Consider the following 24678-nt stretch of genomic DNA (forward strand, 5'->3'; position numbering starts at 1 on the left):
TTAACGTATTCTTACATGGTAAGCGTTACAGATACTATTAGACATTGGATGGTTAGAAGGCCTGTTACTACCGCTTCCTTTATGTTAGTTGACCTGTGCTATATCTTTGTACATAGTCACTGCTTCGTCCCCTGCCGTTGGCTCCCAAAAAGCGGCCATCATTTCTGTACTTTCCGCGCGACGAAAACACGATACGATTTGACGAGACTTACGGGAATCTCTCGACGTCAAAAAAAGCCACGTGCGAATCTTCAACGCCGAAGGTAGTCACTATCGACTGACTGTGAGTCGGTGGCAGGAGAATACGATGATCAATCTACTATAGAGCACGGTTCAGGAAACGTGGGTTCGAATACCACACGATGTCTTCTGTATGAGTTGCCCTAGTTTAGCAAGACTCTTTTGAACCCAACCAGTATGCCGAACGAGATCAAAATGGGCAATACAACCAAATCTTCCTACCAGTCCATCGTGATTAGCGATGAATTAAAGACGACAGAGATCCATGCTATAAAACGAAATCAAGAACAGATACGCAACGGAGTTTTCGACGTGAGCGTAATTGAAAGCGGATACAGCAGTCAGAATCCGTACAGTTCACCGAGTAACGAGCAAGACGATCTACTTACACAGTGCTTCAGGTTGTTGGGGTTCGATTGCAACCCACTCGTCGTAAATGAAGGCGGAAGAAATTCGGCGTCGGCAGATCTTCGCTTGGCTATGCTGTCAAACTTCTCTACAGCCTATAACACTGTAAGCATCAGTCTCGCCTTGGCAATCTTACGGAACGTTCGTCCAGTAACTAAAACGAGCAACCAAGCGTTTTGCTCTTCGGCACTTATTGGAGGTATGATTGTTGGGCAATTACTTGGCGGCACTATAGGAGATGTAGTGGGACGGCATAGAGCAATGAGTCTTGTCATGCTCCTTCAAATTGTAGCAGCGATAGGTTCAGCACTCTCGTGTTCGTTGTTGATGTGTGGTCGTGAAATTGATCTGTATCATACGTTGACGGGTACGTATCGAGTAAAGTTACTCCGTTACATAAGTTTACCAATGTAAGGACCCCACACTAACCTCCCTTTACTCGCAAAACGTCAGCCTGGCGTTTCTTGCTTGGAATAGGCTGTGGTGGAGTTTATCCTTTGGCGGCTACCATGACGGCAGAATCCACCCATTGCTCGCAGAAACGCGCCAAGCTAGTAGCACTAACTTTTTCCATGCAGGGTTTTGGGTACTTGGCTGTGCCTTTAATAGCGTGGCTACTGGTCGCCGTTCTCGGGGAAGGTTCGAACATTTCTTGGCGGGTCCTACTCGCTCTTGGCTGTGCCCCAGGTATTGTGCTATCGATTGCGCGAACGCAGCGAACACATTCTCTACAAAAGAGACCAATAAGAACGAACGATTTCTCATCGACGGCACGTCCACGAACCGCTCCTGTTTCGATACAAGATGCAGTTATGAAGGAACCCGATCTGTTCAGGAAACTTCTTGGAACCAGCGGATGCTGGTTTCTTTTTGATGTGATGTTTTACGGCAACACGATTTTTCAGCCTGTTGTCTTGTCTGCCGCCTTCGGACCCGCTGAAACTGTATCAAAAGTAGCGCAAGATACACTGTTGATCAATGCCATGGCATTTCCAGGTTATCTCGCAAGCATTGTTTTGATCGGGCGCCAAAGTCCAAAATTTGTTCAAGCTCAAGGATTTTTGCTAATGGGTTTCATTTACACAGCAATCGGCTCCTTCTTTGGTGAACTAGCCGGGAATCATTGTCTACTCCTAGGGGGATATGGGGCATCCTTTTTCTTTTCCAATTACGGACCCAACTCAACGGTACGTGTCTTGCGTCGTTTGAGGAGACAGAAGATCTTTGATAAATTTCTCACCGTATCGCCTCCTCTTGAGAGATACAGACCTACATGCTTCCATCCGTCACGTTCTCCCAAGCATGTAGATCAACTCTCAACGGTTTTTGCGCTGCTTGTGGTAAGGTTGGTGCACTGTTAGGGGCACTCTGCTTCATCCCGATTTTACATGTCTTTGGTGAGGCCTGGGTCATGTTTGCTTGTGCCGCAATTGCTTTCACTGGCTTTGTTTTGACGCTTCTTTTCGTAAACGAAGAGACAGATTCGTCCGAATCCCTGAAAGACACAGCAGATCATCTTTGTTGCTCCACTTTTGAAGACCAGCAAGGAATGGGGAACGAATCAATAGATTTGATTGTGACCCACGATCGCAATTTACCTCTGAAAGTCGTGTTCAGCCGGCCCTCGCTCTTTGACTACTACGATGATTGACAGTGAGCGTGTACATGTACCTATCTCAGCTTCGACCTCCTGGAACGAGGTACATGAACGATTCAACTTGGCCTCTTCCCATACATGGTTGACTTTCGATGTATAAAAATCTAAGCATGCTATAAAGGTACACGCGTCCATTGTTGAGATTAGAGAACTGGGAAAGAAGAATTTCTAATCATATGAGGAGAACAAGCTGTATTTTCGTTTATCTACTTGTAGGAATGACGCGAAAGAGTAGCGAATTGTTCCAACGGTAAACAAGAGTGTTGCTCTCCTCCTTGGTCGCAAGTAGCTCGGAATCTTTACAGGCCATAGTTCAACCGAAAGATATCGTTGTGCACATAGCTGAGAGCAAGAAACGGGTTGGCGTGGAAAGAGGAGAAGATGAGAGTGATCACTTGACAAAAAGCCACGCGAACGACGATGCATGCTCCTGATCGACCGTTTTCGAAGAACGATGGGCACTTACTATGCACCTGGCGCAGTTGACACGAGTTGAAACATTTCGCAAAAGTGCAGTGGATTGTCTCCGCCGATTTTAATGCTACCAGTAACGAAAATGAGAATGGCGTTGGGATTGCTTGACGGCTGCACGTCCGTGGACTTGACCGTATGTTGCACCTGCCCGGTTCCTTTCAGCTTGTTGATGATATTTTCCGGTCCTTGGAACTGTTGTCCTTCAAAAGACATCATCGAAGAAGGTTGCTGTGTATGTTGTTGGCATAGGAAAGGGAGAAACGAGTGAGAGACCACGAAATCGCACCAAAGGGGGAGCGGAGACGCAACCGAAGCAAACGGTTCGTAAAGCGGCATAGATCCAACTCAAGAGACACCGAAAGCACTTGATTCTTATCGTAGATGTACGAGAAGCAAACCATTACGTAAAAGATCTAGCACTGCGCATGCATCAAAGGCAAAACAGTGAGAGACCAGCGATCTATACTCACGAACAGACTAGCAAGGGAATCCACATTGGTGTCGAACGAATTGTAAAAGTGACCCACAAACGCCTGCGCGATTTCTTCAGCAGACATGATTGAATGTGAGCGGTGTATGGAAGGCAAACAGGTAGCAAAGAGAGTGTGCGCTGCACAGCCCATTAGAAATTTATGCAGTTGTCGACAATGCTGCAAACCACAAGACGAATCGAAGAGAAAGCGATACTCACTTGTCACAGTCAGTTCCTGGATGTATTTACATTAGCACAGAAGCCTCGTTGTACTGAGGATGCAAAGGAGGCAGCTTTTTTTCGCCAACAGTAACGGTAAATTGACGGAGAGACACCCGTTAGACGACGGTAAGCACTTGGGTACTCACACACAATACTAGACGTCCATTCAGACAAACGGGCACCACCAATCTCCCGGTATTTGACTGTGAGCGTGATATTGGACTCATCGAGTCCCGTTGAACCACCACGTGGAAGTTCCACGCAGCGGAAGATTGTACAGCGATGTCCCCTGCCACACTGCCTCGTGATTGGTTGAAGTCGATCTTCGCTGGTGTTTGCCAATGGCCGTTACATCGGCAAGACATCCATGGCGTAAGTGTATCGCTGGCCTTGTGCTTTCAAACCCGTTGTCTATATCTATAGAGTTAATTCAGAAGGTAAGAGTAGTATGCATCGGCTCGTTTCGAAGTGCAGCTACATGCTGTAGCGCCAAGCGATGAAAGATGCCACGGGACCAAAACATTTTCCGGAGAGACCTGTGGAGTTGGGCTTGAATCGCTTTATTCGAATCGGCTCGCCAAACGGCTCAACGTCTTTCGGATGTCCATTTCGATGCCATTCGTGTGCATCATGACAACACTTCTGCTTACACAGGGAATCTCTACCACCGTCGCAGTTGTGCACTCCTCGTTTTGTCCTTTACGCAGTTTCACTATAACACCACAATGGCAAGGCATATGAATCTGCGCGGCTCACTTCGATGGGTCTTTCTGACCCTGGTACTGCTGCAAATTGCGTGTGTGCCGTCAGTTGTGGTAGGAGAAGGTGAACCCACTATGGGAGAAGAGGTTCAGGAACGAATGGAGGAAGCTATGGATACGGCCGGAGGGTATGTGGAAGAAGCCTACGAAAGTGTTCAAGAATCAGTAGAAGAAACCATGGAACCTGTCGTAGAAAAGATCGACGAAGTTGTCGAAGAAACTAAAGCAAAGGTTGAAGAAGTCGTCCCAAAGAAAGAAACAAAAGCCTCCGAGGCGCTTGAGAAGATCAAGACCAAGGTGGCGGCAGCCATCGGTATTGTGGTCGACAAATCGAAGGAAGTTGCTGATCGCGCCAAATCCATGAGCAAACAGGACGCGAAAAAGGTCGCTGCTGCGGCTTTGGGAGTTTGGGGTGTTTCCGTTGGTGTCGGATGGCTAGCCCAAACAGTGGCTAAGGATGCACCTCCAGCACCGACCGCTGGCAAGAAGGGCCGAAAATAAGTGACGTAAACGGTTGCTTTTACCAGTAGAAATTGTGTGTACCAGAGAACCCTGCAACAACTCTGAATGTGCTAAACTATAGCCGATTGACAGTCAATGATGAATTTAGCCATCTTCTCGAAGTAATTTACTGTTAGGCGCACTTGACCTTATTCAGCCTCAAATCGAGCGAGAAGACGGTCTGCTCATATCCACAGTCAATGTACCTTGTTTTCAAACTCGGTCCGGTAGATTGATGGTGTTTTATAGTTCTTCCGTGGACAGCGGCGAAAGCAACTCACTCTGACAGACGACTTAAATGTGCTTTCAGATACAGTTCCCTTTACTCTTAGTTTACGTAAGAAAGGGTAGCTCGATTGTTGGAAGTTACGGGGATTACGGCTGCAGGATCCCCCTTCAATGCGGTACTGTCCTGCCGAATCGAGTTCTCTTTTCCTACCTGCAGATCGCCCATTGCTTCCGTTAGGGATTCTTCGCCATCCGAGCTTTCTTCGCTATCAGGGATCTCGACACCGGCCAGTTTCTCCGTAAGCAAGTCCAACGCGCGAAGACACGTCGAGTCAGAGACTGCCATGGTCAGGTCTTCGACGGACCCCTTGAGCTTCACCAGTTCTATTGAACAAACTCGTCTCAAATCTAATTTGATGTTGCCCAAGTATTTGCAAAGCGCTCGTAGACCCGCCGCATTGAGATTGTCGTGACTAGCGTATAGAAAAGTGGCAATCTGAACTGCGGAAGAAAGTCCGACAGACGTGAGTGCCATGCATTCTTCGTCTTTCGCATTGTCAAGTTCCGTAGCACTTTTTGTCGAGTCTGCTTTGGCTACTCCTTCCTCTACCAAGGCGCAGACGAAATCAATCATTTTTACAACGGGCAGCGATTTGCCACGTGTTGTTTTTTGCGAGCGAGAGGAGAAAACCTGCAAGATGTGAGAAATGGAATTCAACAGAGCCTCTTGATAAACAGGACCACGACGAACGTATGCGGGAAAGAACACGCTCTGCAACTGTTGCCAACGAACGAGGCTCCCAATTTCCTTTGATTCCTCTTCGTGGTACTCTTCCTCCATTTCCCCAGTCGAAAGATTGGGGTCAAAGAATATGACCACAAGGTTGGCCAACCATGAGCTGTCCACAATTCGTCCCGACCATAAGAGCTTCGTTGCAACCTCTGCAGCTATAAAAGCCAAAGACGTATGATTGCCCGACCCCTTCGGAAGATTATCGAGCCAATAATGGACAACGTCTGAAATAGACACCATCTTCCCGTCTAACTCTTGAGTTTTTAAGACAACTGGGAATAGCGTAGCCCAATCCGAGAGGGCAAGCAAGGCTTGAGCGCGTATTTCGTCCGTCTCCACTTCGTTTGACGCCATGCGCAATATTAGTGGGAGGAATTGTTCCGAGATTGTGTCGACAGGGGTAAACAAACCGAGCTTGCCAAAGCAAGAAACGCCGAGTTGACGGATCAATAGATTCTCACTGGTTACAGCTGGGATAATATGAGTCGCCCAGGATGTTAAAGCATCGGGATTTGAACCAAATCCGGGAGACACACGTTCCAAGACTAGGCTGAGAATTGCAAGTATGCGCAAGTGATGCTGTTTTTGCAACTCCGCGTGCTCTTGGCTCAGACGACTGAGTTCGGCAATTATTTCGCTGGTTGCGTCGACGAGATCTTTTTCGAGGATGCAAACGGAGTGTAGGGCTTGAACGCAGCCTTCGACAAGGTCGTCCGGTGTAACGACGGAACTGAGCATGCGTTTCATGACGGCAGTAAAGACTCGACGCGATCCTTCTTCCATCGAAGACTTTGAAACGCACGTCGCTAGCTGTAAGAGCTGCAAGCAAATTGTGACGAGGCTATCCACCAAGCCGCCGTCCTCATCTTCGTACTGCTCACTAAGCACTGTCATGAGTTGGGCGGCGTGGTTCTCGACAACAGAGCAAAGAATGGGAACTTCAGGGATGATGAGGGAAAGCATGGCCTCAGCTCGAGAGTTTGATTGCGATGTTTTGGTGTGTTGGACAGCTACACGAGCCCACAGTAACGCCTCTGGCGTCAAAACTTGTTCAGCATTTGCAATCACAAGGGAAGACGACGCGTTCACATTCTCAACAAACGCACGTACTTCGGGTGGACTCATCGACAACTCTTCCAGGTACGCTGTAGGGTCCTTGGTCGCGTCTAGCAATAGTTTGACAACTTGAGCTGCCTCCTCTTCAAAATTCACCACGTCCAATCCACGAAGAAGTTCCAGTGGTTCGTATTTGACGGCTTTCATCCAAGCCTGGCAAACCATTTTGACGGTCGCGTCCCGCGTGGCAGTACAGCTGTAGATTGATGAAGACAAAAGGATGTAGCGGAGGTCAAGTGATTAGTACATAAGCAAGGTACGTCATGATCAGCTTGCGTGTCTGTCGTAGCACGTACCGCTTGGAAAGACCAGCTCGCACGAGCGCCGCTCGTTCGTGTGATTGCCAAGTGGAAACGGTAGAAAGCTTATGTAAGGCTGCAACTCGGACTTTAGGTTTCACGTCGGCAATTCGGGCAACAATGATATCCAATGTTTGGCCGTTTAGTGGCAGGCTTTCGAGAGCCTGCAGGCGATTAGTAACGGACGGGTCGTGTTGGACACTCCACACCAAGGCAGTCCGCAAATCGGCATCATCAATGGTTCCGGTGAAGAATTGTTTAGCAGCGATAATGGCCGCGTTCCGAACTGACTGGGTCTTGTCCGTAAAGCGAGGCAGTACAGCCTGTGACGCCTGGTCGAGAAGACCGTGAAAAAGGTGCTGCGCTGAACTCTGCATCCAGAATCCGACAAGATTCCCAATCAGTCGACAAGCAACGTTTCTAACGCGTTCTAATAGAACGTTGGAGAACTCAATTGCACGAGTCAACACCGAAAGTGAGGAAACGAGAGAGGTAGAAGCCAAGCAAGCAATAGCCTCCAACAAGGCGAAAACGGAGTCTTTCGTTGTTGCCGAAAGCTCTGCGGTGGAGACAACCGTGTCTACGAAGGATACAAGTATGCATCCCAACTGGCTTTCCACGGAATCCTGATTCTTATCGGACTGGATCATGTCACTGGATGAAGCATCTCGGAAGCCCATTTTCTCGAGCGATCCCGTCACGACGAGTTCATTGAGCTTATCCCCAAATGAACGAGACAGCCTATCGAGCAACGCATCATTCTCCCCGCGGTTGTCCACAACAATAGCTTGTTGATAATTGTTCAAGTGCTCAAGAACCAGCTCATAGAGTGATTCGTCCATTATTTTACCAGTGATTACTTTGGGTACTGTCGGTGAATTCTGCACCATGGTGAGAATCATCTGACTTTCAGTGTACAGAGGGTCAACATTCGATGAAGTCTGTCAACGATTTGAATTTTACTTCCGGGTGCGAATAGAAAAGGCAACGGCTCTCCTCCAGAACTCGTGTCCGCTTAGGAGCTTTTATTTGAAAACCGCCGCGATTTAATTAAAGATACTAATCTTAATACAGCGATTGCTTGAGGAAGAATACATAGTAAATTTGAAAAGGACTACCAACCAAGAAAAAAATGTATTTATCGAGTTTGGTCGCGGTTACTAAAAAATCCCTGTTTGAATTGTCGTGTTCTCTAGGTTACCGTAGCGGCCGACGCATTTCAATGCGTTAGCAAATCTCTCCTTCCTATATATTCTGTACGACTCCGCCAAAATAGAAATTTCTTCACAATGCCGCGTAACTAACCGTATTCTGGAATCGCCCATGTCGGACAGGCGGAAGATTCCGGATTGGAGGATTTTCTCTCTTGTGTGCAAGAGTTGCCGCCGCCATCCTTGTGGGCTATAAACCCGAGTACGATTACCATTGACTTATACCGCGAGTCGGAACTCACATTCAACTCCCATAGTCAGTCATTCCTTGCAGTTCCTGTCAATCCAGTCCTCTGGTTGTGAGTCCTTTGCTCGAGACATCACTTGCTTCCGCAAATATCCCTGACTGTTCATTCGCTTTCCAGTTGTGAACGAGTCTTTCGATGATGGTGAAAGTTATTAGGTCTCTTGGCCTATCGGTGGCATCGTTGTTTGCTGTACTGTTGTCGAGTAGCAGTCCTAGCGAGGCTTTTGTCCGCGGTAGCCATGGCGATGTTCCGAGCTCTTCCCATTCGGAACAAGCACGAGGTGAAACGATACCGTCCACTCGGAAGCTGTCATGTAACATCGAAATTAACGACAACAGTACCGATGCAGGCAGTACCGGCGATACCACTAGCTTTACCTTTGACTATTACGTATCCGTGGGTGCCCGCGGTCCTGTATCGGAGGACCTGGTACAAGCACTACAGCAGGATATCTTTAATGGCGCGCATTTTCAAGTTCTTTTGTGTCAGAACGATGAACCCGAATCAATTGCAACTACGCAGAACGATACGACGGATGGTGGTGCTCGTTCGTTGCGGGAACTCGGCGTCAGCGACCTTACTATGGAAAGCTTCGAAATATCGGATTGTAAGTAGGCTCTCTCACATTGCGCAATACTCAAATGCCGCGGGCATTTGAGTTGTTTGTATTCACCTTTCGTGACCAGTTTCGATTCCGAAAACTTGGTTGACACGAATTATGTACGTTTTGCTTCACCTCGTGGCTTGCTCATCAATAATATTTTCTCGTCCTCTATTTGCAGATTTATGTCCGGCCAACTTGCGCAGCATTGTGAATCGTACGCTGACAACGGAGTGTGACGTGATGCGCGGCTCGATCCTCGTGACATTGCTAGAAACGGACAGTGTCGAGGATGCTGCGGCTACTATTCGATCTGGGATCTGGGATGCCGTTTCCCTTGATCTCGTTTTCAGTCGCTACGCTCCGCTCGTTACCTTTGTTGAATATTTAGGTGATTCCGTTAGTGGCGCGTTTCCCCAACCCGATTCACCCCTTCGTGATTTAGACGACGAAGATGGTCCGATTGTCGCCCTTAACGAGGGAGATCGGTCTGTCAGTGCGGACAGTGGCGGCAACAATGGGCTCGCTATTGGTCTGGGTATTGGAATTACCGCCTTGGTCGCACTTGTCGGTTTAGCGGTCTATCACTCCAGACTACAGAAAGACCATGACGAAAGTACGATGGCGCATGATGCGGATGCGTCGACAGCAGTGGCTTAAAATCTTCAATCTAATGTAGCTTTCTTGTCGTGTCTGAATGATTGAAAAGTGAAACATTACATTATGATTTGGTTGTAACGGCACACAAAATTAAATCTTCAGCAGATGACAGTAGCTCTATTGACGAATCTCCCATATAAGTACGACAAAATATGCACGATCTAATCTTTACTGCTTCCGAGGCCTTTCTATCTTCGATCGTTTTCCAAAAATGACGGTTGGATGTTGTGCAGCCAAAGAAGACGTAGTTGTTCTCTCTCAATGCCCTGCCAGAGCGAAAACCCAGAGTGAAGGCTACGCTGATACGTAGTGACTGTTACAAAGGCTGATTGCTCTTCTTAGTAAATGGCATGTAGGAAAAGTCTTCGCCGTCGCTATCTTGCAGCGATGCAATGGTGCGCTTCAAAGAATCATCCGCCGGCAAAGAAATGTGAGGATCATTGAAGCAGGTATCTGTTGCTTTTTTATAGTTCATGGATGTGATGGATGGCTCCCCGACAATTTCCATGCTCAATCCAAATTCACTTCCACCAAGACGACGGCCACGCCGTCCAATACTAGCCGACGCGCTGTCGCGGAAATCGGAAGCTTCTGAATGGAGTGCCGGTAGACGGATTTCGGGCGTGGAAATGACGTTGGAATCTGTACTGGAAATTCGATTCTTGTATTGGTTCTTTCCTGTATTGGCATACGGGTTTGTCCGGTGAAAGGCAACCCTTGACGAGAGGCCGGTTGTAGAACGGCAGCCTGTCGTAGGAGTCACCGCGGCGGATGATTGCTGCGTCTTGGTGGAGTTCGTCGATCGAGATATCAGCTGAACGGTACCTGGTAGATAGAGAGAGATTTAGCGGTTAGAATTGCAAGCCCAGGGAACAGCCTGGTGTGGATCCCAATGATCCTAAGAATGTCGACTCACTCTTAAGAAGCTCTGGGACTGTCGCGGTCTCTCGAACTCTAGCGGTCTGCCATTCCAATTCACGCATTTGCGACTCCAAGGCGTCATTGTCTCCTTCGATCCTTCGTAGTTGCTCTTCAAGTCTCGTGCGACGATCACGGCGAGTGTCGGCATTGGTAAGCTGCTCTTGCCAGGCGATTCGAGCTATTTCACGGTTCTTTTGTGCCAAGTCCAAATCACTCTTCTTTGACTCATACTTTAAGAACAGTTCGTGAAGCTCTTCGTCGCCCTGGACGACTTCGAGACCCCATGAATCCGGATCCCGAATATCAAATTTGGAGTTCCGATACCGGGACCCGTACGTTTGATGTCGTTGGTCGCCCACAAGATCAGTTCCCGATATCGTTTCCCCTTTTGCAGCAATCCATGCCCGGAGAGAGGCGTGTTGGATTCCCATGTGCTGTGCGCGTAGCTGCAGGCGTCGACAAGAATGACGAAAGTTCCTTGTTCGTTCGAGAAAGGCTTGCTGGGATTCCAACGTATCCTGACGGGCTGCTTCAAGTCGACGGGCACATACTTGGTTAGTCAACAGCGCTTCGGAATGACCTTTTTCTACCTGAAGTTGAGAATCCAAAGCGTCTTTAGTCCTTTGTTCCAATTGGATGAGGCTCTTTCCCGCTTCGTCTGTTTTTTCACACATCTTTTCTCGGTCTTCTCCCACATCCACTAGTTGCTGCTGGACCGAGTCTATTTCACGCAGTACACTGTTTTGTTGCCGACGAATCTCTTCGATGTGATTATTGAGGGCCGCAAATTTTTGCAACAGCGCCATGGCACCGTTGGAAGTGGCGTTGGCACCCTGCAAAGACGACGACATCGTGGGCACTTCAGGGCAATGACTCCAGCCACGATTCCACGAAGTTGTCCAGTGGAGCAATGATGGAGCGTGGAGCTTATTTACTCCAATGCAACAAAGCTTCTTGTGAGAGTCACAGTCAATAAAATATGGAAAATCCTGATTTCACTGTTTTCGTCTTTTCCTCCTTTTTACAGTCAACACAATTTACTGTTGCAGTTGTCCGTAATTGTCCGAACCAAGGTGATGCCAAAAAGCGGATGTGAAATCCGAAACAATTTGACTGTGAACGTAGACCAATTTAGGTCTGTGTACTAACGAATATATTTCAACCGGGAGAATCGAAATACACACGACCGGGGTTCATGTGGGTATACCAGCGTCTAATAGAGCAATTGACAGTGACGTCTTTCCACTAGCTGTTTAAATCAGAGTCGTTTACAGTTAAGGTTTTGTGGCCACAATTTTCTATTGTATACTTGGTCAAATTTATAGCAAAGGATTGGCAGCAACTTTGGAAAGACTCGCAAATATCATAGTTCATTGGCAAATCATATTTGGGAAGTCGGCTCATGAGTATGCTCAGCGAAAGTCTACTAAGCAATCTACAGCAATTGAAGGACTGGTTTCCAGAATAAACTCTTTCAACAGCGGACCGACAACGTCTTGTCCGCCTTCATGAAGCATACTTAATTTCAAAGGAGTTCCTGTTCCCACTTCCATTTGTACTAAGGTCAATGCAGTCTCCGCGTTACACGGATTCCGCTTTTCAATCGTGGTCTCTTCATCGGTTTTCTCGATGTCACCGTTACTGCTCACAAGATAAAGTTGACAATAGTGATGCAAAGGACTCTCTTCTTGAATTGTTTTCTTAGCTTGTTCAGCGTCCACCCACCTGTACCGAACGGGACAAAGCAACTGTGATGGATGATAGTCACCCTTGTACCGCATTTTTGGACAACTTTCAATATAATAACCCAAATAGTAATATGGTAGAGATGGTTCCTGCTCCCTGATCCAGTCGATTTCCCGCAATATAGCGTACTTGCCCAAGGGCACCAAGTCGTGAGCAAAAGAGGGATTGTAAAAAAGGTAGACGGACGAAAGTCCTTCAGGTAGAATATCCACAACACCAACTGCGACTAGCAACCCTGCTATGCGATAATGTTGGTGGTACGTTCCAAGCTTACGATTGCGAGGCGAAATACGTTCACTTGAAAAAGGATTTTCGACCAAGAACATGTAAAAACTACCAAAAGCATTCAAAATCTGCTCTTTTTTTGACTGAGGTAACTCGTTGTATTCAAAATCAAGCATTTTGAGCGCCCTCACCTTCCATCCCTTGGGAGCGTGCGAAGCCCAGGGAACGTCATCTCCCTCAGCGAAAGAGTATTCTTCAGCAGATAAAGGATGGGGATCACCGTGTACTTCATGCTGATACCGAAAGTACAGGCGGTGGACTTCAGGATCCAAAGCCGACTCGTGGGCGGATAAGGTTTCGATCTGAAATTTGTAAGTAGCAGGCAATGGCTGCTGGGGACAGTGCTGTATCCACCATGCCGCTAGTTGGTCCTGTGGCTTTTCCATGTTCGTTTCCGTGGGCTCCCCCATAAAAGAGATCTGGGAAGAATCCGTGGCGTCGACGTTAAAGATAACCATCACATGCCCAGACGCTTCGTGACACTCGATGAGTTTGATGGACACTTGTGGTTGTCTTTTGGGCTTTTTATGCACTGTATCCGAGTCTTCTATCCCACATGTATCAGAAGGAGAGATTTGTAAAGGAGACTCTGTCAAAGTTGCCGTCAGAGCATATTTGAGGCTTCGTGCCAAAGACGACGGCTCGAGAGCGTTTTTGGACCGTCCAGCAATCTGAGCACAGACGCTGGTCACCGCGACGAGTTCCCCCTGGGATGCTGCGTTACCCTTTTTGTTTTTCTGGAACTGAAGTTTAAACGAAGGTTCCACAGCAATCTCGTCGTAGTATTTGCTCCCCAAAATCTCGCGCAGCGCCTTGATGGTCCAATCTTGTAAAAAGCCAAGCTTTCCCGAGTCCTCTACCAATTTTTGGTACTGTATCCTTTTCGAGACAATCTGTTTCTGCCTTTCGTCAGATCCACTCGTTGGCTTTGCTTTGGTAGGCGCTTCCAACAGTGCTTGCATGCGTTTTGTAACTCTGCGTTGTGACTTGGTAGGTACAAAGTCTTTGACGGGCAGACGAATCGTGATGTTTGGACAGCAGGATGCGGCGTTATCGGGTTTGTACAAGGCCGAGCCCGATCTTCTCCAACCTCGATACACAAGACGTTCATAGCAAGCTGGAGTGAGTCGCGCCGTGAGGATTGAATATACCTTACTACTGGCTTTTGGATCTCGATGAACTATCGAAGCTCGCTTGCCTTTGCAGTAACCACATTCGGACCAAGCGGAACCGCACAACCGAACAACGTTCATCGCCCCATCGGCGCTTCTGCTATTTCTTTGCACCGAAGACGACGGCTCCATAGCGCAATGAGCCTTAATTGCTATGTGTCTGCGCCTGCAATGAAGACTACGGCGTTGCTTTCCAATGCCTTCCGACCTTGGTTGTTAGTCTTCTGCACTTGATCGCACCGCGTCAAGTCGTTTTCGAATGTTGTTCGCTTTCGAATCGGAATGACCCCTGGACATTCAAACCCTGAGGACTACCTATATCGTGTCACATCCCGAGTCTATACGGAAGGTCGCCAGACGTCCGAGGTATAAAAGGCTTTCCGTGCTAATGTAACTGTAATGTACTTGTAAAGTAACCTGGAGAAAAGTACAGTCTCAAAATAGGGAATCGCCTAGTAGAGCGGTACTTTATGATGAACTAGTTCAGAGTCACCAAGTCCGTTTGGAGTCCCTTTTCGGATGGGTAGTGTAAAACAGACCAGAGCAGGAAGGGGTTTTCCTTATAGACAAGAACTACACAAGTGCGGCTATAAGCTATTCATGGCTGCGGTGAGCGCTTGTCGTTGGACGCTGTGTTTGACGCTGGCTGGTCCGATCTCCCGCCGCGAGATTTTGCACGTGTGTCCTACCGAAACCGTGGAAGAAGTGTTCGATCGAGCAGCCAACGCGTTCGCACCAAAGTTGATCGAGAGTCTGAGCTTTGGTTTTCCTCCAAAGAAGCTCCATTCGTCGAATCAATCAATACAAGAGGTGGGTATTGGCAATCAAGAACTGATTACAATTCGAGTCAGTGAAGCTTCCCCAAAGAAAGTAGGAAACGCGAAGAAGCGCAAGACAGCGGCAGCAGCAGACGCAACAGTACCGATCGAAGTCCCGAGACAAAAATCCCAACGAGCGGCCGCCGAAAAAGCCAACGCTTCGTTTGCTGATACTATCCAAGCTCAAGATGCCTTGCTTCAACTGGAAAAGAAAGGAAGACCCTCCCCGGAAAAGACCGTGTCCGGGAAGAGCAGGAAAAATACCACCGTCAGGTTTTCAGCAGACATTACAGAGGGCCGCCGGCTACAAGATGGTGCTGTGGTAGCTCCCAAACGTAGTAATCGTCGGTTTCGACCGGAAGCTCCCCGGAATGGATCCAGCGACGAAACAGATCCTTCGCTGGCGCTCTTGGGGTCGTTGGAAGAGCGATCAACAGCGGCCCGCCTTATGCGCAAGGGTTGGCGAAAAGCTGTCAACGATGCTTTCGAACAAAACCGAGCGGTTGCAAGGGTCGCGGCGATTCCAGCAAAAGCTATTTTTACCTTTCCAGAAACCATTGCTTCAGAGGTCGACACTGTGGGCAGACGCTGCTCGTCACATACCCGAAAGGTCTGCAAGGGCGCGGAGACTACGAGGAGCGTGTCGATTATCTTCCTCGCGACGTGCTGGTGTCAGTAATTGCTGCCATTCACCCCGTTAATCCCGACGCATTGCGGCCTGCCAATTTGGCTCTGCTGTCTCCCCGTGTCTTTTGGTCGGTGGCCTATCATGGCATGGAATACACAAGTATCTCGGAAGCACTCCAAGCCTTGCAACCGGATCTAGACTGGACATTTCTTCGTCGTAGAAGAGAGACTCTAAGCGCCAAGGCACGAGAAAATTTACGCCAAAAAGAGGAAGTCAGTCAGACTTCGATCGACAATTGGGAAGCTGCAGCAGCGGCCATAGAATCAGTCGAGCATGCCATGGAGAAGGTTCACGCTTTAGATCGATCGCAGCGGCAAGCACGCAATTTACAGGCAATAGAGCGGCGTAGTGTGTGGAAGATTCTCACGCCGGTCGAAGAAGACCTGGATGAATTGACAGCATGTATATCGGGAGGCCCGATTGCCGGGTATACCGCAGAAGCATTGGCGAAAGGTTTGATTGGACAGTGTATCGTTCACAATTGGAGACAACTGGCGAATGCCAAAACAGAGACTTTAATACAGAAGCTTGGAGTTTCCGATGATGAGAGCACAAGGGCATTGGTTCAGAATTGGATTGATCGAGCACAGCAGGAGACTTTGGATGAGATCATGGTGGAAATTTGCGACGGAAATGTTGAGGCCGTTGAGCTTTTACGTGAGTCCGCCAGGAGTGGAACTCCGAAGGATTTGGCTGTTTGGAAATCAATAGCCGAAAGTTTGCATTCGGAGCTTCAGTGTAACTCGGCCGCCGCTGCCATACCAGATGTGAATCTCTTACAGAAATGGTGCGACCAAGCGCAACATGCGTTGGAGCAACTTGAGTGGCTGGCCTGGTACACCACACCTATTGCCTAGGTGGAACCGTTGGGCATGGTGCAAAAGTCAAGCGGATGGTTTTTTTTATTTGTAATCGCTTTCCACTCCCATGTTTGCAAAGGCTTTTATTACACCGTTTCCGCCAAGTTACGCTAGCTAGCTCTATGGACTTGGAATGCTGCTGTTGGTAGAGATCACCGTCAATTTGTGGGACATCGGCCATCTATGGCAGCTGTGGTATCCAACTAGCTGAAAGTGAAAAATCCCTTCCTGTTTTGCTATTTGCATGAAAATACATAATGAAATTCGAATGGTTTTAATTATCGCTATCTTTGTAATGCTTCTGCAACGACAAACTACAATATTGGAAATTGACAAGATGTGAAATTGAGAATAATAGCTGTCGGTCGATCGATGATCGGGACCGTGCGCAACAGCTGTAGACTTATTCCCTGGGCTGTGGATGAATCGCTACGCTATGGCGAACGGCCAACGAGGACAGCTTTCATCCGACAATCTCCTCTCATGCGTCTGCTTTCAGGAACAATCTTCTACTATTAGCATCCAGGTTTACCTTCGTCTGCTTCGTCTTCACGAACAATAGCTGTGGACAGCTTCCGGTCCAGCAGACCCTTGAGAATAGCGATCCGTTTCGCAGATTCCACCGTTCCGACGAATGCCATTTCAATCCTAGCAGTCCTTGATTGTTTCTCAGTGTCCCGCTGCCTTGTCATTCGAATCTGTAGTGTTCCGTTTATATTCACAATTATGCCGCCAGATGGAAACACAAAGCGCCAAGCAAAGCAAGTTGCGTCCGAGAGCAAGGGGCCTGTCGAAGTCAGTGACGACACCGCGACGAGGTCAAAAAGGCCGCGAAAGACCTCAAGGTCAGCCGGAAAAACCAGCGCTTCGAAACGCCGTCGATGTGCACGTGGCGCGGGAGCTTTATTGGAACTTGCCGAGCGGCTCGTAGAGGGTCAAGAAGTTGTCATCATTACCGGTGCTGGACTTTCGGTAGCTTCCGGTATTCGCCCGTTTCGATCCACCAACGGAAGTAGCGCAACTTCTGTTCCTACAAAACGAGGAGTTGTTCCTACAGCAGGTTTATGGAATGATGTCATTTGGACGACCGCCACCCGCGAAGCCTTTCGCAAAGATCCGAAGCGATGGTACAATGACTTTTGGTTGCCCCACTTTCAAGACGGTACCACCTATTATCCCAACGCCGGCCACCTGGCGTTACAGGCCCTGCACGACCGTTACGAGAATCTCCGACAAATTACTCAAAATATCGACGGCCTGCAAGAGCCCAATAATCATCTTATCGAGGCGCATGGACGCGTCGGTCTCTATAAATGCATTCCGCACGAGGACGAAGAAAGTGACGCAATGGAAGGTGACTCGGACGATGATGAAGACCGAGCCGTGCAATTGGGACATCGTCGGCAAGGACGCAAGGTAAGAGAAGCATCCACAAATCCCGAAATTTGTCCCTACCAATACTTGCAATCGTTGAGTCCTTGTCAGCTGGAGCCGGCAAATGTTCGAAATGCCCTGTGCGAAAGCAAAGGCCAAAACCTTCCGGAGGCTCCGGCTTGCCCAGCTTGTGGCGGGGACGTTTTACCGCAAGCCCTCCTTTTTGATGAAGGCTACCACGCACACGACTTTTATGATTTTGAGCGAGCGGAGGCTTGGTTAGAGAGTGCGGAGGCAATCGTTTTTTGTGGAACTTCGTTTGCGGTTCGCATTACTCATGTAGCTCTGGAGCACGCTCGAGTACACAAGGTTCCTGTTTACAATTTCAATCTACACGATGTACTCGAATCCACAGCGCGATTGAATGTCACAAATATCATTGGGCCGTCCGACGAAACCTTGCCCAAATTAGTGGAGGCCTGTGATGAGGCTGAAAGTCAGCAGGTCGGGGTAGGAGAAGGGAGTTGTTGAAGGACACACGCTGTTTACAGTTAGAAACAATCCTATGTAAGCTGTGTTTTGCCCATATTAACTCCGTCTTCGCCGCCTCTAAAGGTGCTTCGTCCAAGCGATCTTCAGCATTACGAAGATCCCTTTTGTGTTCGCTTGTAAATGGTTTCTATTTTTCTGTAACAGCCTTCCTTCGACGTCGCCATTCATGGAAGACATTGCAATAAACCATGATATACGGCGAACTTTGGACCACTCCGCCACCGCAGAGACATTGCCATCGATACTACTCCACTGGAAAAGGGCGTTGCTGGAAAAGGACGTTGTTGGGCTGGCCTCAGCACTTGGGGTTTACCACACTCATTGTGTTCTTAAACAGCGGTCGTATCCTGAGATCGATAGATTTACTCAAACCAGTCAGCGATGAGGGTTTGGCTTCCCGGATTCAGCCGGTACAAAGCAAGCAATATGCAACAGCAGACGTTTCCTAAAGCTGGAATCAATTTCAAATGATGGCAAGAAGGATTACGGCGTGATCGGTATTACACAGGACATTTTGCCGTGATTTAAAATCTATTTTAGCAATCGGTGAGAGACATCAATGCAATCCTAGGGATTGGAGGTGGCCTCTTTCAGCCATAGAGTAACTCGACTTTTGGATGCACATATATCTATGAATGGAAGGAGAAACAAAATTTCTTCGAAATTCTCGGATAGGAGTACAGCTCAAACTCTTAGAGGGAAGGCGGCGAAGGCAGGGGGTTGGGTTCCGTCAGACGGGCTCGGAACAGCTCTGGTGCGATGTCCTCGGTAGGCGGCCACTTGCCACCCGCCATGACGGATTCCACTTCTTCTATGGTACGAGGGCACAGCGTGTAATTGATTATACCGTCTGCTGTCACGACAATGACATCTTCCAAGCGTACGCCACCAAACCCTCGGTAGTGGTTCACTTTAGCTTCATTCATATGTACTTTGAGAAAAGATCCTTCCGCCAGCGCTTCATTTAAGAGGTGATCGATGAAGTAGCAACCTGGTTCAACTGTCAGGGTCATGTTCTCGAGCAATATCCGCGCCGTACGTAGAGACTTTAAACCAGGCAACTCGCTTCGTTCTGGATGCCCAGCCAAATAGCCACCGACGTCGTGTGTATCAATACCGATAAAATGACCCAATCCATGGGGCATAAAGACAGCTCCGAGTCGCATCTCCACCAAATCGTCGATCGTCTTGCCCGCGAGGTTTACAATTCCAACCTCGACCAAAACCTTGAGAATAGCAGCTTCGGCAGCTTTGTGACAAGCGACATACGAAACGCCAGGCTTGATCATCCTGTACACCGCAATTTGAGCATTTAAGACCGCTTGATATATAGGACGCTGACGATCATTGAACACACCGTCGATTGGGAAAGAACAAGTTACGTCGGACCCGTAGCCAAAGTACTCCGCGCCCATGTCAAACAGGCAGTTGTCACCTACATTGCTTTGTCGAGCGTTGGGCTCACCCGCATGCCCGTAGTGCAAGACCGCGGCGTCGGGTCCGCATCCACAAATGGGAGTGTAGCCCACCAGTCGACATCCATAATTGTAATAACAATAGTGCCGAAAGAGGCTTTCACCTTGATATTCCATCATGCCTGGTTTCATGTTGCGCATCACGTACGCATGGGCAAAAGAAGTGACTTCCGTGACGAACTGCAACACACCCTGCTCGGCAGCTGTTTTGAAAACGCGGCATTCGGCCAAAATTGGAAACAATAACTCAACATCAACATGAGAAGATAACTTCTCGTGGTTGACGATAGTGACGGGCGGCTCGTATACTTTGCCAGAATCCGAATTGAGCCCCTTCATAAGCACTACAAAACAAGATAGAAAGGAGGAGAAAGAGTCAGCCCACACGAACGGGAGAATTTGTCTTTTAGCGCATAAAACACGTACACAGTTTGGACTTTGTGCCATTGCTTCTCTTCTCCAGCATCCCCGCCAACGTATCCTCAACGTCGTCAGTGAACAATACTTCTCCCACCTGGTAGTGCTCTTTCCATTCTTCCCGCGTCTTGATTCGTCCCATTATCGTCGCGTATGAAGCGGGAAGGTTCGGAATGAACAACGTCGCGTGTTGGGTAGCAACGTCGATAGCGATAGCACAATCGGGTTCTTTGACACCAGTTAAGTACCAGAAGTATGATTCTTGACGAAAGAGCGGCTCGTGATCTGAATCGAACCGCGTTTCGCTCGGCCCACCGTGCAGATACACGACGAGGTTGCCTTCGGAAACAGGTTTTTGCTGCAGAGCTTTGCAAAGCTTGCGACGATTTTGGCCGAATACGTTTTTGAGCGACACATGGTAGGTTTCTTGACCCATTGATAGAAAGGGAGAGTTCATGGCGATGATGAGAAGGTAAGACCAGCAGCAGGGATGGAAGAATGTAATGTAAAGCCAGTGAAACTTTGATCATCAAATCCTCCTGCGACGTTGACGCACCACTCAACGCCACTTATGGCAAATGTGTCGGAATTCGTTGCCGTTCTTTTCAGGGTTGCGTTTTCACCTACTACTGCTGAAACCTAAACCGAACTACCAAAAGGAGGGAGGAAGAAGATACAAACCTCGAATACGGTGATTATCGTCTCCTTTACAAGAGCAATGTCGATCTGGTCTAGGATTAACATAGCTGAATACAGAGAGCTATTCAGAATCGGAAGAGCTAATGTAAATGGAAATAGTTTACTGACTAGTGGGCGGTACTTCCTCTGCTTCATCCTCTTCCGGTACGGGGTCTTTCATATCTAGATAGTCCTTATCGAACAGATGAAGACGAACATATCCGTCCTCAGCACCGCTAGCATAACTGCGGCCTGTCGGGTTTATATCCACTGCGCAACGAAAAAACAAAAGCAACACGGTGAGAAAATCCATGAAAATCAGCAATCGGAAACTATATTGTTGACTGTCATAAGAACCACTTACACGCATTGATCGGACCAAAATGCCCCTTGACGCTTCCAAATTCATCCTCATACACCATGTTGAAGAATCGTGTCTCAAACTTCCCGACCTTACCGGAAGTTGTTGTTACACTCATGGCGTCCTGCCCTCCTCCCACAAGAATGTGGTCTTTTTTATTAGAAATAACTGCGTCATTGACGGGCCTATCCGTCCTATAAGTTTTCAAGTGCTTGAGATCGACAGGGTCGAATAATTTGGAAGTGAAATCAGCGGAACTCGTGATGAAAAGGGTTTTGTCCCTGTTGAATCGTAGCCGATTGATTTTTTTATCGTGCGCCTGAATTTCTTCTTTCAAGTCACCTGTTTCTGGGTCGTACAGACGGATCTCACCATTGTCGAATGCTACCAGCAGATCTTCATTGTTGCCCGTCCACTGGATGTTGGTAGGATTGACACGCTTGCCTCCTATCTTGGGTAGGTCGATTTCCATAACATCGTCGTCGGTAAGGTCACCGTTTTCTGGACAGTCAAACACTCGAATTTTCGAATTGTGCTCAACGAAGGGATCCGAGATTGTAGCAAATTTCCGAGAGCCTTCCGCCCACGCTACTCCGCGAACGGGACCCCTGTGATTGAACACGAACAAACATTCACCCGTTTCGCACTTCCACAAGCGGCAAGTGGCATCGGCGGACGCCGTCAACAATCGCGTGGTGAAGCGATCGCAGTCCAAGTCCCAGACGGTACCCTTGTGTCCGTTGAAGGTACCCAAGCGTTCGCCGTTGTCGGCACGCCAAACCGATGGCACCAGATCCTTCGAAGCCGAAAACAACAAGTCGCCGTCGTAGTTGAATTTGATCGTCGTAATCGGACGTTCGTGTCCTTGCAAAAGGTAAGGCCTCTAAGAAAGTCGAAGACATATGTGAGAAAACCAGCAACAAAGTACACTGCAAGCCCAAACGGTTCTGCCTAAAGACCATTGCCACGGTTTGTCTACGCCCGAAGTGCCCACTTGGAAATGGGTCGGGTTCCATCGAGATTTCCTCCACTTAAGTTGTAATATTCTCTGCCTACATCCGTCGACTCCTAATGCATGAGCATTCCCTAGCCTCTTATTCACAAAACACATCGTTAGCACGTACCATGGTTGCTTGAAGGTGTCTCTACTTTTTCTAAAAGTGTTTTAGAAGATTTCATGAGCGGACCACAGTTCGGTCGACAATGGGGCTCAGGACCAGTTGCTGAAAACGGAAAGTTGGGGGCAAGAACGGGTGATGTACAAACGCATTTGTGGCATTTCTCACTGCTTATACTACCAATGGACAACTATGTATAAAACCTAGTTCGGTTTACGTACAATAAGGTAACACAAACAAATAGCACTATGTGATCAGCACTAATGACCGCGAATAGTTTTTTCCCTGTAAAAAACCTGCTGTCATTTTTTGGGAAGCAATGCCCTTGCCGTGAAGGCTACTTCTATAACTTCACGCCGGGTGGAGAGAAAGCAGAGGATCTACTTCCCAATCAACAGAGGAATCTTCATAAAAGTCAAGAGTACTTCATCCCTGGGCATGCCTCTGCTCGTAAGTAGTATCAATGTCCTGCCTGATCTTTTGTTGAGATACGAGGTGTCAGACACCAGATCGCACAGATAAACCCTGAATGTCCTTCCAAGGCTGCCTCATCGGAACACGACAGGAACTCCAAATCAATGTGTTGACCACGTTGCAAATGTCGAATCTCCAATAACATCTGTCGTCCAATTCAGCAAGAGCCATGTTACTACAATCACCAATAACACTATATCACAGTATCAGCAATATACTTCGGGAGGTCTGCGGAAGCTCTTCTTCAATTCTACTTCATCGAAAAAAGACATTGAACGAATCTCGAGGCACCTGCAATTTCGTTGTTTCAATTCAGCGCACGTGCGTGTTCTGCGTTCGCAATATTTGTAGCTACCATAACTTCGGCCCCTTTCCAGTTAATGTTCTGTGCGTCGACGCCAATGTCTTGTCAGCAACAATAGCTTCTACTCACGACCAGATTCTAACGTTGGCACAAGTATTAGGAAGACACGATGCCATTCGGTGAACCTGTCTTGCTGCTGGCGGCGTCAATCCTACTACCAGGCATTTCTGTGGCCGCGAAATGGACGGTTCAATTCCTGAATCGAGAATTATTTGTGGACTCTGGTACTTCCCAAAATCTTCATCGGCAACAACACTCCCGTAGAATTCTAAAGCGGCGTTTTGCACTCGATTGTGAAGATTCCTAGATCACTTATTCCAACGCATACCCATTCTCGATTCGTTTGGATGATCTTCTAATGACTTTCAAAAATCGGGACTTGCTTCAAATACGATCGGCATACCAGTGGTGGGATGTTCGCACTGAAGCAGAGCCGCATGCAAGCACATCGCTTTCTCGTTCGGAACGTATTCGTCTGTCCAAGCTTGCAACATTTGGAGCCCTGGTCGGGACGCTCGAATACGGTGTGCGTCTGTTTCGTAGGCATTTCCCGAAATGGATACTGGTGCATGTACTAGGCCCCCATACAATGCTGCTTCGCCGTAGAGACCATACGTGGGATCGCCTACGATGGGATAGCCCAGAGCTGCACAATGCACTCGTAGTTGATGCGTTCGACCCGTTACGGGAACAAGTTCCATACGTGTAAAGGGGAGGCCGTTCCGGAATGATCGCGCCAACACTCGAAAACTTGTTTGACTCGGTTTGGGTTTTTTCCGTATCAATTTTTTCCATCCGTGTTGTTGCAAGTCCTTGACAGCTTGTACAGCATCGGCTTCGGAAGTGGGTGTCGAAATGCGCATAAAGGGTGGATACTCGTGATCCCGTTGGAGAGGTAGGTCGATTGTACCCTTGTCGATGGGAAAGTGCCCCATCAACAATGCTTGGTATGTCTTGAGCACAAGCCGATCTCGGAAAATAGCTTGCATTCGTTTCGTTATATTCAGTGTTCGTCCAAACAAGACAATGCCACTGGTAGCCATGTCGAGTCGATGAACAATCATGTGTGCTTTGTCCTGAACGGCCTCCCCGAAACGATCGTGTACTAGATCCAAAACACAACTCCGACTGTGAATGCCCGGTACGGTCAAGACATCGGGCGGTTTATTGACCACCACAATGTCGCTATCGTGGTAGACAATCTGTAGGGCATCCGACGCTAAAGGCAAACTCAACTTTCTTGCTTGCTGAGCTTTGCGCATTTGACGTTCGTACCGCAAGACCGACTCAGGGATTGTGACCACGGATTCGAGCATTTCGTCTGTTGTCTCAGTGGTTGCTTCGGAGGCAGCACGATTGTGTGACACACCTTGGAAAGGTAAAGCGTTGTGTTCATTCCAGGGAATCGACTGCAGCCCAATAGTAGTCGTTGCGGTTGTTGTTGTGTCTGTTTTCGGCAAAGTGTCTGCATCCTCGGCGTATTC

General features: G+C 48.2%; 12 protein-coding genes across 12 annotated transcripts; 5 read left to right on the forward strand and 7 right to left on the reverse strand.

Moving 5' to 3' along the window:
- Nucleotides 1–15: 15 nt before the first annotated feature.
- PHATRDRAFT_39515 (predicted protein) lies at nucleotides 16–2299 on the forward strand (the record flags this gene model as incomplete). The annotated part of the gene is made up of 5 exons (XM_002183498.1): nucleotides 16–18; nucleotides 117–263; nucleotides 388–1015; nucleotides 1126–1835; nucleotides 1916–2299. 5 exons carry the CDS (start codon nucleotides 16–18, stop codon nucleotides 2297–2299), a joined length of 1872 nt encoding a protein of 623 aa, XP_002183534.1.
- A 305-nt stretch (nucleotides 2300–2604) lies between these two features.
- Nucleotides 2605–3336, reverse strand: PHATRDRAFT_15688 (predicted protein; the record flags this gene model as incomplete). Its single annotated transcript, XM_002183622.1, has 3 exons — nucleotides 2605–2647; nucleotides 2772–3007; nucleotides 3250–3336. The coding sequence occupies 3 exons, from the start codon at nucleotides 3334–3336 to the stop codon at nucleotides 2605–2607; spliced, it is 366 nt and encodes a 121-aa protein (XP_002183658.1).
- A 532-nt stretch (nucleotides 3337–3868) lies between these two features.
- On the forward strand, nucleotides 3869–4881 carry PHATRDRAFT_48921 (predicted protein). The gene is made up of 2 exons (XM_002183499.1): nucleotides 3869–3910; nucleotides 4150–4881. The coding sequence occupies exon 2, from the start codon at nucleotides 4199–4201 to the stop codon at nucleotides 4733–4735; it is 537 nt and encodes a 178-aa protein (XP_002183535.1). The 5' UTR covers nucleotides 3869–3910; nucleotides 4150–4198; the 3' UTR covers nucleotides 4736–4881.
- PHATRDRAFT_48922 (predicted protein) lies at nucleotides 4841–8061 on the reverse strand (the record flags this gene model as incomplete). Its single annotated transcript, XM_002183623.1, has 2 exons — nucleotides 4841–7068; nucleotides 7169–8061. 2 exons carry the CDS (start codon nucleotides 8059–8061, stop codon nucleotides 5064–5066), a joined length of 2898 nt encoding a protein of 965 aa, XP_002183659.1. The 3' UTR covers nucleotides 4841–5063.
- A 532-nt stretch (nucleotides 8062–8593) lies between these two features.
- Nucleotides 8594–9927, forward strand: PHATRDRAFT_48923 (predicted protein). The gene is made up of 2 exons (XM_002183500.1): nucleotides 8594–9237; nucleotides 9413–9927. The coding sequence occupies exons 1-2, from the start codon at nucleotides 8766–8768 to the stop codon at nucleotides 9889–9891; spliced, it is 951 nt and encodes a 316-aa protein (XP_002183536.1). The 5' UTR covers nucleotides 8594–8765; the 3' UTR covers nucleotides 9892–9927.
- Nucleotides 9928–10207: 280 nt separating this feature from the next.
- PHATRDRAFT_39520 (predicted protein) lies at nucleotides 10208–11663 on the reverse strand (the record flags this gene model as incomplete). Its single annotated transcript, XM_002183624.1, has 2 exons — nucleotides 10208–10716; nucleotides 10808–11663. 2 exons carry the CDS (start codon nucleotides 11661–11663, stop codon nucleotides 10208–10210), a joined length of 1365 nt encoding a protein of 454 aa, XP_002183660.1.
- Nucleotides 11664–12067: 404 nt separating this feature from the next.
- Nucleotides 12068–14215, reverse strand: PHATRDRAFT_48924 (predicted protein). The gene has a single exon (XM_002183625.1). The coding sequence runs from the start codon at nucleotides 14145–14147 to the stop codon at nucleotides 12225–12227; it is 1923 nt and encodes a 640-aa protein (XP_002183661.1). The 5' UTR covers nucleotides 14148–14215; the 3' UTR covers nucleotides 12068–12224.
- Nucleotides 14216–14524: 309 nt separating this feature from the next.
- PHATRDRAFT_48925 (predicted protein) lies at nucleotides 14525–16686 on the forward strand. Its single transcript, XM_002183501.1, has 2 exons — nucleotides 14525–15344; nucleotides 15419–16686. Exons 1-2 carry the CDS (start codon nucleotides 14535–14537, stop codon nucleotides 16376–16378), a joined length of 1770 nt encoding a protein of 589 aa, XP_002183537.1. The 5' UTR covers nucleotides 14525–14534; the 3' UTR covers nucleotides 16379–16686.
- A 421-nt stretch (nucleotides 16687–17107) lies between these two features.
- Nucleotides 17108–18286, forward strand: PHATRDRAFT_39523 (predicted protein; the record flags this gene model as incomplete). Its single annotated transcript, XM_002183502.1, has 1 exon — nucleotides 17108–18286. One exon carries the CDS (start codon nucleotides 17108–17110, stop codon nucleotides 18284–18286), a length of 1179 nt encoding a protein of 392 aa, XP_002183538.1.
- A 504-nt stretch (nucleotides 18287–18790) lies between these two features.
- Nucleotides 18791–20710, reverse strand: PHATRDRAFT_29983 (predicted protein). The gene is made up of 2 exons (XM_002183626.1): nucleotides 20209–20710; nucleotides 18791–20126 (listed from the first exon to the last, which is right to left on the reverse strand). Exons 1-2 carry the CDS (start codon nucleotides 20654–20656, stop codon nucleotides 19000–19002), a joined length of 1575 nt encoding a protein of 524 aa, XP_002183662.1. The 5' UTR covers nucleotides 20657–20710; the 3' UTR covers nucleotides 18791–18999.
- A 288-nt stretch (nucleotides 20711–20998) lies between these two features.
- Nucleotides 20999–22365, reverse strand: PHATRDRAFT_39526 (predicted protein; the record flags this gene model as incomplete). The annotated part of the gene is made up of 3 exons (XM_002183627.1): nucleotides 20999–21129; nucleotides 21242–22121; nucleotides 22363–22365. The coding sequence occupies 3 exons, from the start codon at nucleotides 22363–22365 to the stop codon at nucleotides 20999–21001; spliced, it is 1014 nt and encodes a 337-aa protein (XP_002183663.1).
- Nucleotides 22366–23559: 1194 nt separating this feature from the next.
- On the reverse strand, nucleotides 23560–24402 carry PHATRDRAFT_15666 (predicted protein; the record flags this gene model as incomplete). The annotated part of the gene is made up of 2 exons (XM_002183628.1): nucleotides 23560–23669; nucleotides 23805–24402. Coding segments are annotated over 2 exons (708 nt in total), but the record flags the coding sequence as incomplete, so codon positions are not given.
- Nucleotides 24403–24678: the final 276 nt, after the last annotated feature.

This window comes from Phaeodactylum tricornutum, chromosome 20 (genome assembly GCF_000150955.2).
Source record: "Phaeodactylum tricornutum CCAP 1055/1 chromosome 20, whole genome shotgun sequence".
Taxonomy (NCBI): Eukaryota; Bacillariophyta; class Bacillariophyceae; order Surirellales; family Neidiaceae; genus Phaeodactylum; species Phaeodactylum tricornutum.